Source organism: Neodiprion virginianus, chromosome 2 (assembly GCF_021901495.1).
Source record: "Neodiprion virginianus isolate iyNeoVirg1 chromosome 2, iyNeoVirg1.1, whole genome shotgun sequence".
Lineage (NCBI taxonomy): Eukaryota > Metazoa > Arthropoda > Insecta > Hymenoptera > Diprionidae > Neodiprion > Neodiprion virginianus.
Window position 1 is genome coordinate 12,084,373 of NC_060878.1, and position 13,136 is coordinate 12,097,508.

General features: G+C 34.3%; 1 protein-coding gene across 8 annotated transcripts in view; it reads left to right on the top strand.

Annotated features, from left to right (window-relative positions):
- LOC124298187 (serine/threonine-protein kinase mig-15) overlaps nt 1-7,091 on the top strand; it is a 38,909-nt gene extending 31,818 nt beyond the window's left edge. For 7 of the 8 annotated variants that reach the window (XM_046749864.1, XM_046749870.1, XM_046749872.1 and 4 more), the window contains 5 exons: nt 214-424; nt 493-713; nt 1,512-1,829; nt 2,504-2,803; nt 3,155-7,091. In XM_046749864.1, the coding sequence (XP_046605820.1) occupies nt 214-424; nt 493-713; nt 1,512-1,829; nt 2,504-2,803; nt 3,155-3,238 (1,134 nt within the window). In that variant the 3' untranslated portion in view covers nt 3,239-7,091. The remainder of the gene's footprint in view (nt 1-213; nt 425-492; nt 714-1,511; nt 1,830-2,503; nt 2,804-3,154) is intronic. The other variant, XM_046749868.1, reaches the window with a different exon arrangement.
- Nucleotides 7,092-13,136: the final 6,045 nt, after the last annotated feature.

Here is a 13,136-nt window from a genome sequence, read left to right on the forward strand (position 1 = left end):
AAGTTACTTGTCTTTGTACGTAAAGAATCAGATGCTCTTCAATCTTGTAAACAGCTTACTTAACCAATTAATATCATCCTTCATGATAAAAACGAAATAGGAATAAACATGTGTACAATACGATAGTGAAAATTAATCCACTGTAGTTGAAAATGAAATGTGAAAATGTCCGTCCGATATTCCAGGAATCATAGGATTGTATCTCTGTTGCAGTACCGCCAGGCCGTTAATCTCCCTCCAAATGTACTCCAGCAGAAACAGAAATCATTCCTGACTTTTGGATTCAATGCTGGTTCGACGAGAAGAGAGTCCCATGTGAACGTTAACGTCACACCAACCAGCCATGACTTAGCTTCCGACACACCGGAAATACGGAAGTACAAAAAAAGGTTCAACAGTGAGATTCTCTGCGCTGCATTGTGGGGTACGTAATCGTCTCCATTTGTTACTTCTGATCCTATGAAATTTTTAATCCCGAAGTTATTGTCACAGGTGTTAACTTGCTCATCGGTACAGAAAATGGTTTGATGCTGTTGGACAGGAGTGGACAAGGTAAAGTTTATCAATTGATTAACCGAAGAAGATTTCAACAGATGGAGGTATTGGAAGGGCAGAATATATTAGTCACGATCAGCGGCAAGAAGAACAGAGTCAGAGTTTACTACCTCTCTTGGCTCAAGAGCAAAATCCTACGCACCGATGGGCATAGCGATGTAAGTTGACCATTCCATGGCCTTATATTAAGATCGAATGCATTCCCCCATTTGAATCGAAAGGTAGGAAAAGAGAAGAAACTGTTTTTCAAATCACCAACAATGTTATTTGTGCACAACGATAGTGAACAGGAATGAGACAATGTACCTTCTATTAATAGAAACGAATCTTAGCGAATTCGAATAATACAAGCGAAGTTATCAATAACTTGAGAACAGGTTTTATACTTAGAATGTTGAAAATGATCAAAGTCTGGTGTTTCCAATACGATACTAATTTTTTTGGGTTTCTTTTGCTTGATGGCCAGGTACCAAGAAATCATTCAAGACAATTTATATTTTTATATAGTTATAACACGCAGTTGTAGTTATTGTAGAAACTCTGTTCTACTGTACTTATATAAATATATTTTTATCCATTCTGCAGATGACTGGTGGTAAAAAAAAATTTGCGGTGAACTCTGGAAATCTCAACGTCGAACAAAATGAGCCCAAAAACTTTAGAATCAGAACAAAAACGAATAATTTCAAACATTTCAATTACAGCATTTTTTCTCAGATTGTTGATCTTTTAGCTTGTGTTATTCAAACTTATTCAATATCATTTCTATCTCATGATAAGGGTGTTGTTTTACCTGTATTTACCATCATCAGTACCAATAACATTGCTGGAGATTGTTTCAAAGTTTTATTTCTTCTTTCCTAACTTTGATTTAGACAGTACAGTTCCTTTATCTCAAATCTGTTATTTTGTCCTTTTATTTTTAATCAGTTATTTATTGAACTTGTTTTAAACAGCAAGTTGAGCGGCGTAACGGTTGGATCAACGTTGGCGATCTGCAGGGAGCAGTGCACTTTAAAATAGTTAAATATGAGCGAATAAAGTTCCTTGTGATCGCGTTGAAGGATTCGATAGAAATATACGCCTGGGCACCAAAACCATATCACAAATTTATGGCTTTCAAGTCTTTTGGTGAACTTGCACACAGGCCGCTGCTTGTCGATCTCACTGTAGAAGAAGGCACAAGACTGAAAGTCATTTATGGAAGTGCCGATGGTTTCCACGCAGTCGATCTTGATTCTGCAACAGTCTATGATATCTACCTTCCTAAACACGTGAGTTATATTAAAATGCCTCGTTGTATTCAGAAAACGGCGAATTACCTACTACCGCGAGATTTCATATCAAGTTCTAATCACTTTTATCGCAAACCTATCCATTTGGTACAGAAACAATTGAAAACCTTGGAAGTTTGATCAAAATAATTCTGTAATTAATAATCTGAGACAGATTAAACTATTGACTGATTTTTATCAATCCTAAATTCGTATACTAAGTCCGATTTCAATGAATAATATAGCTCATTATGTGTGCAAATAAGTTATAAACAAATCGTTTGGTATTTTGAAATCAAGCATTAGTTCATTATATGTACCCTGTATTCATTTTAGACCTATTGTTTTTTCCACCAATTCAATAATATCTCAATAAAAATTCAAGCTCAGGGGTTTTTCAGGTAATCAATTTAGAATCAAAATTAGCTGTGATTTAATGAAATTGGATATATCATACAGTTTTTTCATTGACAAAAAGGTAGAATATTATGACGTCTCAAATGTATTTTTTTTTTTTCTTTTCTCCATATTAATGGGACGTTGTCTGAATTTGATTAAATTTGACTTGCCTGAGCTGCACGTGATCAGTTTTATTTTGTAATTCTTTTGTTTGGACATTGTTTCGTCTGAACCGTAACTTCTGTATCATACTTAAGCGCGATTCTTTCACACAGCCTCAGGGACCGATCTGCCCACACTGCATCGTCGCTTTGCCAAATAGTAACGGAATGCAACTCTTGCTTTGCTACGATAACGAGGGTGTTTATGTAAACACATATGGCCGAGTAGCAAAGACAATGGTCCTGCAGTGGGGAGAAATGCCTACAAGTGTTGCCTACATCGGTACAGGTCAAATTATGGGCTGGGGAAATAAGGCGATTGAAATTAGGAGTGTAGAAAGCGGTCATCTCGACGGCGTCTTCATGCATAAAAAAGCGCAGAGACTCAAGTTTCTCTGCGAACGGAACGATAAGGTAAGAAATCGTTCAGGCTTTTTAAATATAAAAAATTAGTTGATTCTCTGCATGACTAGGATATATTTTCGATGAATTTTTTCTCCAATGATATTTCGAAAACGAAACAACGAATTTTTATGATTTTAATCTAAATCGCAACGGTTTTTCTTAACTCACAAATAATTAGACTTTGAGTAAAATTATTTAATAATGTTTCTGAGTTCGATACACACCCGAGTAGAGAGAGTGTAGACTGACCCATGAAGGTCTGCCAGATTAACAACTTGTCGTAAGACATGCTCCTTGCTCTACTTTGATTGAAAATATGATCATAATTGCACATTTAATGATTTTTATGTTCCTTCTTAGGTATTCTTTTCATCGGCAAAAGGTGGCAGTTCTTGCCAAATATATTTCATGACGTTGAATAAACCAGGTATGGCTAACTGGTGATCTCGAATGTGGCCACATTTGGCCCCACCAAAAATGCCACCACCATATCCATCCCGAGCATTAGGATTTTTCCCTCGACAACCCCCAACCCACTATTCACTGCCACGGTCAAGTATTATAGAATCCAGACAATGTGTCCATCAACGTCACAAACTCTACCCGCAGCGACAAAACACCTCGCGGACACTCAACGTCGTCAATCTCCTTGTTAAGAGATTTTTATGCTTTTTCATGTGCCCTTGCAGCGTATGCAGTCGCGTTTAGCTATGCTTTGTCATAAGATGCTTTCTGATGACACAAATTTTTTTACTCTTAGTTCGGTTCGTTTGTGAAAAAATTTTACTCGTTGTTAGAAACTAGAAATTAATTGCTGAATTCGGAGTTTGTTACAAATGATCATTTCTTGTCACGAATCATTGTTACGTTATGCAATATGAATATGTACTTGAGTGGAGTGAAATGTTGGTGTTTCGTATTTCACTAATTTCAATCGACTGTTGGCCATGTTTCAGTGATTCCAGCAATAGGTCTCGAGTAGTTATTATGAATTCAGATTTTTACTCCGTTACTTTATAAACACTGCAAGGGTCAATGTTGGGTATAAAATTTCGTGTCTGACATAATTCAATGTTGCCCTTATGTATTTATAAACTACTAATAAGCGACAGTTCACTAAACGTGGGAAGAACTGATACATATTAAGGAGAAAGCAACAACAACAAGAAAAATGAATAAATAGTTTCCGTGTCCACGTGAAAACTCAAATTGATCAAAACTCAGGACTGCTGATATATAGACGAGTTCCCCTCACAATTTCGATGTAGCTAAAAAGTAAAAATTTCAGAATGCAGATGTGCAAACATTTTTATAGTAAAAATTTTATTTTTCTCAACGGTCAAGAATTAGTTGGGAAAATGTGATGAAAATATTTGTCTTCTTTTTTTAGTCTGCCTAAAAATTGAAAGAAATTCGCTAAATAATAACATAAAGCAAAGTGACAAAAAGTAACTCTGACAAAAAAATAATCAAGAATAATAACAGTTTTCACCAAGGTAAAATTATGGTAAAAAATTAATCAACAATTGTAATTATGATGCTATTTGCTGTTCGGAGTCTCATGTGAACATGGGAATATCCAGAAAAACGATAATATCAATACCAGTACGATTATTACATTAAATTCATAGAATCCTTTAATACTTTTGTCGACAAAAAAATAGGGAGAAAAAAACCAATAAAAAGCTTAGAACAATGAATCATCAATAGATGTACTTTAACATGGATTATTTGGATCATTCCACACTCTTTTTCAGATAACCAATATTTTCCTTTCTTTTCATTATGAATAAACATTATTACTATATTAATAATATTAGTTTCAGTCTATGTGTTGATAGGTCACAATTGTACATTATTATAATTGAGAGATGAAAACTTAGATACAGTAATATTGCTCCAATTTTTTTTAACCTATATATATATATACACACGAACACACATTCTCTTCAACTGTTCCCAGCAAAACAAAAATGATTACACGTGGACTGATTACTAGTTTAGATTACGGCTGGTCCACAGTGTCGAAGTCTTCTTTTACTCAGTATCTGTATTTGTAACTCAAAACTCGAAATTACTGCTTCAAAGAAATGATGTAACTGTATACTAGGGTCCGAATAAATCCGAGTATTCTAGTTTGACCTGAAAGAGGGAAACTTGTTGACTTGTTAAACGATATTGCAGAAGGGTTTTTCTTCTAGCGTATGAATATTTTTATCGCGTTTTTCATTAACTATTCTCGTTCCAACTATTATTACTGGATTTAATCTCTCAAATGTTAGAAGGACTCGTAGAGTCCACTTTCCCTATATCGGTAAGTTGCACATTATTGATTTTGGTTGATTTTTTGCCAAAAGTACATACGCTAGAGGGACACAGTTGATTGATAACCGACTGTACTTTGATATTTGTAAGATAATGTGAATGGCGCCAATATCATCATTCTTGGTGTAAGCCAAACACGAGTTTACACTCATAGGAATGCACTTTTGATGAGACATTCGTGTACACTGAAGACAGTTATGAAGGTCGGTCAGTTGAAAATTAAAACTTTTTTTTTTTATTAATTCGGTAATTATTAAATGTTTTTGAAACAACAAAGAATTGTATAATTGTCATGAAGAGCTTGGATATCAATTTTCCACTTTAAATCGTTCAAGTGTAGTAAAAAAATCCGTCAAATATTTAACATTTCAATATTGTACACTGATGTTGACTTTCATCAATATCTAGTATCTATTGATCAATATAATTGAATTCACAAAACGTATTGATTTTCATTTGACCAACCTGCCTAACATTGAACACCCAATTGTTCCTGCTGAACTGGTAATAATGACGAGCCCTTAGAGAGCAAACAGCTTTAGGTAGTATGTATCAAAAAGTTTTTAATTAAGTGTCGAAAAGTCATGTCTCTTCTTATTTTGATAACAGTTGTTTTTCCTCTCCCATCTGTTGTACTGCTTATACATAGTTTTGGGCATACTGTGTAGCATCGTTTTGTATAAGTAATGTGTATAAAGTATGATAAAGTTTAATGGACTCAAGCTTTTTTATTATTGATATAATTGATTTTTGTATTGTAATATTGTAATGCTCTGTCCTCTTTCCACGCAATTCTCGTTTCTGTTATACCGTTTGTCCATGTGTATTTTTTGTGTTTCTTTTAAAAATTTTCTTCATTACTTGACGTGACCTTATATTATGTATACTAGAGATTTAAGCCCCGACATGATCAATTATACAATATTGTATTTACCACATACATAAAATAACAAAAAATTTGACATAAAAGGATTACTAGAAAATAATAATAATAAGAATAATAATCATCATCATCGTCATCATCATCATCATCAACAGCCGGGAATCCTAAAAAAAAAAGAAGTTTGTCTGAGAAATGACAATATATCTTATTTACAAGAAGAGTATCAGGCTTTCTGGGTAATTGATTTTGCTCAAACTTTTAGGGTAGTTTCCTTGACCTGAAATATGAAGTCTGTGATATATAGATTCTTCTAACGGACCTCTGAACACTGCAGTTGCAGTAGATTATATCAAAAGTTTCATGATTATAATTCTGTAACAAAGAAAACCTGTGGTCTATTTTTGCCTTAAATATTAATATTTCATTGTTTTAGGATCTTATATTGTGATTCAGGTGTGAATGGATATATTATTTCAGAACAATAGTGAAGTAACTGTGAATTTTCGATTACCTAATCTATTGTAAATTGAGCGAAGAAAGGTTCATTGGATCAAACCAATAAATTAGGATCTTCATATTTTGGGCCAAAAGAACACCCCTAAAAGTTTGGAGCTGAATCCATGTTCTGGAAGTCTGATACTTTCTTCGTTAAATTAATAAGGCAGTCATAAATGTTGTACATTTACCTTGTAAGTACCGTAAATGAGCATTCTGTATATGAATTGGAGGTGTAATCCAATGTTGATGTACTGCGTTTGTAAGCTTGCAAACTTTTCAGTATATACATATGAATCAGAGCGGTACGCTCCGACCTTCCTCCTGCTGTTTTAAGCTTAAGGGTTCTTTCATTAGAACGTGGCAAATATTAGGGAAACTGTTTGATATTAGAATAAATAAAAATGCATCCTCCAGTTTTTATACAATTTTCGTAAAATAAGGAATAATGAACGCCCTAACTAATTAATAATCCCTGTTTGTATATTAAAAACGAAAACGCAAAAAAAAAAGAAGAAAAAATAAATAAAAAAATTAAGTATGGTCCAAACGTTGCCCCGAGTTGAAACAAAATACGGAAATGTGTAGAAAAACGTCGGTCATCTGATTAATTGGAACAAAAGTGATGCTTGGCGAGTGGTTACTGAATATTTGGGTCGAGATGTGTTTATTTGGTGCAATTAAAGACTGTTTTAAAAAATGCGAGCATACGTGAAAGAAAAGCTTAATGCAGAGCGTATTATTCCTATCTGCAGTTATATATATATACATATATATTATTACGATTTCGTGAGTTATAATTATCATTACTTAGTAACTCAACTCTTGTTCTATTATAAAACATCTAGATGGAATTAGCCTTTCGGTTTAATATCAGCGATCAGCAATTATCTTCTTCATCTTGTATCTGTTTCTTTTTTTTTAAAATTATTTTATTGTTTCTCTTTTTATATCTCTTCCAAAGATAGTAGTGATTTTTTATATTAATTATTATATCACCTTATATGGATTATACAAAACGTAACATATTATTATATACATTACATTATTATTAATATTATTATTATTATTATTAAGATCAAATATACATACAATTCATAATTCTGTTCAATCGATTCCTATTTTTTTTTTTTTTTCAACTACGCCGATATGCTGCGATCCTCTTTTCTTACTACTAATTTTGACTTGACCTTTATGAACGTGTTTACCTATAATCCACGAAGCTATAAATCTTCAACAAGTCAATATACATATTGTATATCACAAATCCAACGACGGTGTAAAAGTATAACGCAATAAGAAGAAGTACGAATAAATGTTTTATTAAAAAGAGTATAATTTCGTCATGATATTTTTGTCATAGCAGCTAAGTGTCGTACAACATATTCATTTGGCGATGATCAACTTTGAAACTTGCATTTGAGCTGAATTTTTTTTTTTTTTTTTGCGCTTCGTATTCGTAATTAGGGTGCCCTGATGGAAATTGTTTTCGTAAACTATCAGAAATTTCTACGTATTTACTCGGATTGTGAACTTCTAATAGTTTGTCAATTTTTATGAAAAATCTGTGACAAATTTTAATAATTATTTGGGGATTTGACACAATATCTGAAGTTCTCTGCAGAATATTAATTTCGGTAGATTTATCATAAATCAGGCCCATTACCTGACACTTTCTCTGAACGGTTTTCCTGTTTCTAGATACGTTAAAAATATTCTTTTACAGACGTCCATATTTTTTCAAAATTTAAAACCATCGTTTAGTTATTGATGCATTTATTTTTTTGCGTTTTACGATTGTATCCTCTGTTCCAGTCCAGAAGTCCAGCCATCACAACTGCCTCGGCAAGTATGTTCAAGGTGTAAGAAAAATTTTATAGCATACGCGTATTATGTATTATCTTACTTGGTACGACCTTTCGTACATACTGTTTTTACTCACAATTATATTGTAAGTAACAATAATTCAATATTCACCGGTTGATATTTTTTATTTCAATTGATTTGTGGTTTGCGTTTTTGACGGATCACTTCCTTTCTGTCGAAAGTAATAAATTTATAAGTATAATGTGACAAAACATTTCTTTTGTGATTTTTGATTGAGTCTAAAATCAATTAATATTATTATAAAATGAAAATTATCAAATTAGATGCCTTTCTTTTTATGTATCTGAATATAATAATTTTTTGAAAAACATATTTCAAGTAATCTAGAAATCAAGCGGGTATACAAATTGGCATAAAATTTTTTAAATAACTTCCTATAATATAGATTCAAAAGCGAAGATGGAAGTTAATTTCTTACTGTATGCCATGTTGTACAATGAGTCTTTTAGATGGATCACCCGTATCTCACGAGCGTATAAAACTTGAACATCGTTCTTTTTGTCATTTCAGTAGGCTGTTTCGAATGAGCTTCGTTTCTTTGTTCTTTATCGTTTGTCATGGGACACGTGCGGGAGACATTTGGTATGCAAATATCGTGTTTTATTGTAACAACTGGTGTTGACAGCGAAAGGTCAAGCGGAAAAAAATGTTAGAACTGATAAACTCTAAATTGCCAAAGGTATGTGCACCTTGTAGACGTTACCCAAGGAACGAAATTTATCAAAAAGAAAAATGTATTTAGGTGGAGTTCACTTTGACTAAAGTAGAGGAATCCGAAGGTATTACGTTTCCACATGCGTTACTCATTATCGAAGCATGAATTTTATTTACAATGAGTTAAATTTATGCAAGAATAAAATTGTCATTTGAAAAACTACAATATGTTAGTATTTGACCCGGGAAAATAAGTTCGCTTATGCTCATTTCCACACCACCGCAAGCGGTAAAGCATCCGGCGCGTTCTTTTTTTTACTTGGTATCCCCAGTAGGCCTACTCCACGGAGAATAATAGCAAGATCGATCTGAAGTTCTTCGAAAAATTGCAGATCAATTTTTTTCACATGTTAATTATGGTAAATTGTTTTTCCCAGTCAATTTGTACTCGCGTATATTCGCTGTTTGTTCGAAATTTTTCAGTTCATATAACCCGCCAACTATTATCGATGAAAGATAACTGTTTTAATTACGGATGAAAAATGGATGTTTTAATTATGGATGAAGGGTGATTGTTTTCATTTTATAGGCGAACAGCGATTGACTTTGGATGTTCGTGTACGGTTTTTTTTTCTTGTGAGGTATGAGATAATCACTAAAATGGAGAACCTGGTGAATACGCAAAACTATCAACAACTAAACCAAGATCGAAAGCAGAAATCGCTGTAAGACGTTGGCATTTACCTATCGGAAGACGATTCAGAAATCTTTGAAGAAATGGAAACAAATCGGAGTAGAATAAGCACAACCAACAAAATACGACAGAGCTGTATAATTTTACAATGAAATACAAACTGAACATGATCTATGAGCCACTCGAGAAAAAAAACTCTGACACTAAGACGATCGCAATTAAAGACTGTGAAACCATCTAAAAAAAAAAATTAGAGCAGGATAACTTTTACCACATTTTTTGATCATGATGATTCTGACCTACATCGCTAAATCTATGTATCGGTGAAAACAAGATGACTGACCCTGAACCAGACCTAAACCAGACCTTTGCCTAAAAAATGAAACGTTAATTTTTTGGTACAGTCAATAAAACTCAGTTACCTGTAACAGAAGAAAATATAAGTAGTGACATATGTCGATACAGACAAAAGTAAACTTAGCTAAGATAAATGAAAAATATAATTAACGAATAAAGAGACAAATCAATTGGTTGGAACAGATAGAAGATTTGATTAGCTGAAACAGGCAAGAGGTTTGATTACTTGAAACAGTCAAAAAGTTTGATCAGCTGAAAGAGACAGAATGTTTGATTAGCTGAAACAGACAAAAGTTTTGGTAAGCTGAAACGGACAAAAGATTTGATTAGCTGAAACATATACATAGTTTGATTAGCTGAAACAGATAAAAGGTTTGATTAGCTGAAATAGACAAAAAGTTTAATTTACTAAAACACAAAAGTTTTGATTAGCATTGTCCATACACTGACAAAAAAGGGGTTCAGTCCATGATGATATTCGCTTTAATATTCGTTGCTTCGATTATTAATTGTATCGATGAATAAACAACCTTCTGAATTTTTTGGATCGCCATTTGAGTTACCAAAGTGAATATCTTTTTCGACTGAACATTCTATCTCAGTGCATTTGTAAAAAAATTTGTTTCCTTGCCCTGAAACAGAAAATAAGACGATCAGTTACACGAGTGTTTATGTACATTCAAGATATATTTCATAAATACTTACGCCAAAATTCACCACTATCACAATACACTACTGAGATTTTCGTACCTGCGCGTTGAGCGCCGGGTTTCAAATGCCGTGCTTGCTCTCATAACTGAAAGGTATCAAGTCCACGCGCAAAAGGCGCCGTGGAACTTGAAAACTTTATTATTCGTAAAAAAATTAACCGAAGAGCCGAAAGATCAGCACATCGAGAGTGCGTAACTCTTATACATACCGTTTGCAAAATCGACGTGTAAAAACACGTTTCCGATTCCGTTATTAATTTACGCGCAAAAGGCTGCGTCCAATTCTTGTGATTAATCTACGCGCAATAAGGCGCGACAGATTAAACTGTCAAAAAATTTGTATTATCTAGGACTTGTTATATATTGTTTGCGAACTCGATGCGTAAAAAAACGTGTCCGATTCCCGTTATTAAGTTACGCGCAAAAGGCTGCGTCCAATTCTTGTGATTAATCTACGCGCAAGAAGGCGCGAAAGATTGAGCTGTCAAAAAATTAGTATTACCTGGGACTTGTCCCAAAAATTCTGTAGAAACCCAATCCGGATCTGCATCTTTTTGAATTAGATACATTGCTATGCGGATTGTTGTTCTCAGATTACAAATCGAATCGAAATCGGGAGGGAGGTTGGAGGGCATGCATTATTGTGTGGCGTGACGGTCGGCGGTCCTCTTCGACGCGAAGTCTTCGAGCTCAGCATCTCCCCCCATCTAGCGTACCACGGAACGCGATAGATGGTCCAGAGATGCGTTTTGCCCATTCAGACGATCACAGAGATCAATTAAATGGAATAATGATCGGTAATGACTGAATAAGTGAATTGAATAACGACTGAAGAATGGTTGCAGAGTGACAAGAAATGGGAAATTTAATCTCGTTAATATTCAAATGCTTACAAATGGTCAAGAGACTCGAATACAGAGTCTTCTGGGAAAAAAATTTCTGTAATCGTTTGACGCTGTGGATTACAAAAGTTAGTAACATCACGGTAGATCGCGACCTTCCTACCCTTGCCTATTTCCCAACGGAACCACCCAACGGAAAAGAGAGACTCACACACGCATGCATAAGCTCCGCGACGGATCCCAAAACGTCCACCTACCTACCCGGTTACCTATATTCGATCTAAACGATTCTCCATTTTTTCCAACACACATCATTCTTCATCATTTGCGCCGTGGTCACGGACTTACATTTTCGTTGGTTACCTGTTGGAGGCAAAATGTTTTTGTATCATAGTCTGCCTACTCAGAATACAGTAACGCGGTTATATCCCGCCAACTCTAGTATTGTATGTATTATTATATTAAATGTTGGCAGACTATCGGTACGTTAACATTTTTTAAAATTGATTAAAAACATCCTGTATGCCAAATAGCATTTTTCTAAGCGAGCTAAACCTGCAGTTGATCAATACTTGTTGGCTGTTAAAAGATTGAAAATAATATATAATATAAGATGCAATTTGATTACGTTAAGTTATGCCAGACTTTAGAATTTTTTCATTTTAACAGTATTGTGAATAATTGAATACGTTCAAACCTCAGGTAAACCCACCACTTAAACGACATCATCGGTAAATTCAAACGTAGATTATTACATCAGTTGCAAAAGACAATTCGATCTCGCGAGTGCCGAGTAAGTGATGGTTACCTGTCGCGATGCTCATTCCACTTTTAGCAACGTGTAAAATTTCAAACTTTAAGTAAGCTACGGCAAATTAAATTGCGAAAAAAAATTATTGTACTGAAAGTCAAGCACGTTGTGATCGTGAATGAGCCTATCCATGCAGCTAAGACATCGAAGATTTGTCCAACAATTGTTACCGCCACGCCACGTGACAGAGGAATCCCAGGGAAATACCCATAACCTAACACATGCAAACTCACCAATGTTGCCGAGAAATGGAAAAGTTACTCGGAAGTCTCTGCTTAAATCTGTGAAAAACAAAACAGAACACTTGCATTAATTTAGCAAATTGGCTTTTCAGTTTGAAAATAATTATTACTGTTGTCCAGTCTCATATTTATGCATTGCATGTTATGCGAGAACAAAAGTTGGGCTTTAAATGCACCACCTTGAATTATCAATTAATAATTAAAACAAGTATTGTTACCTCGACTCTGGCTGCTCCAAATCTTTACATGTAGCACTTCTTGTAGCATCTCAGGTTTATTGGTGAAGCGACGCACTTTCACATAATTCAGATCTTCACTAATCTCTTATAATCCAAAAATCCACACCGCAATAACACTCGATCCTACACTCACTTTTCGTGCTGTAGCTGTCCGTTTGAATCGACTGAATAAACTTGCTAACAATGCAACTGCGCATTTACCG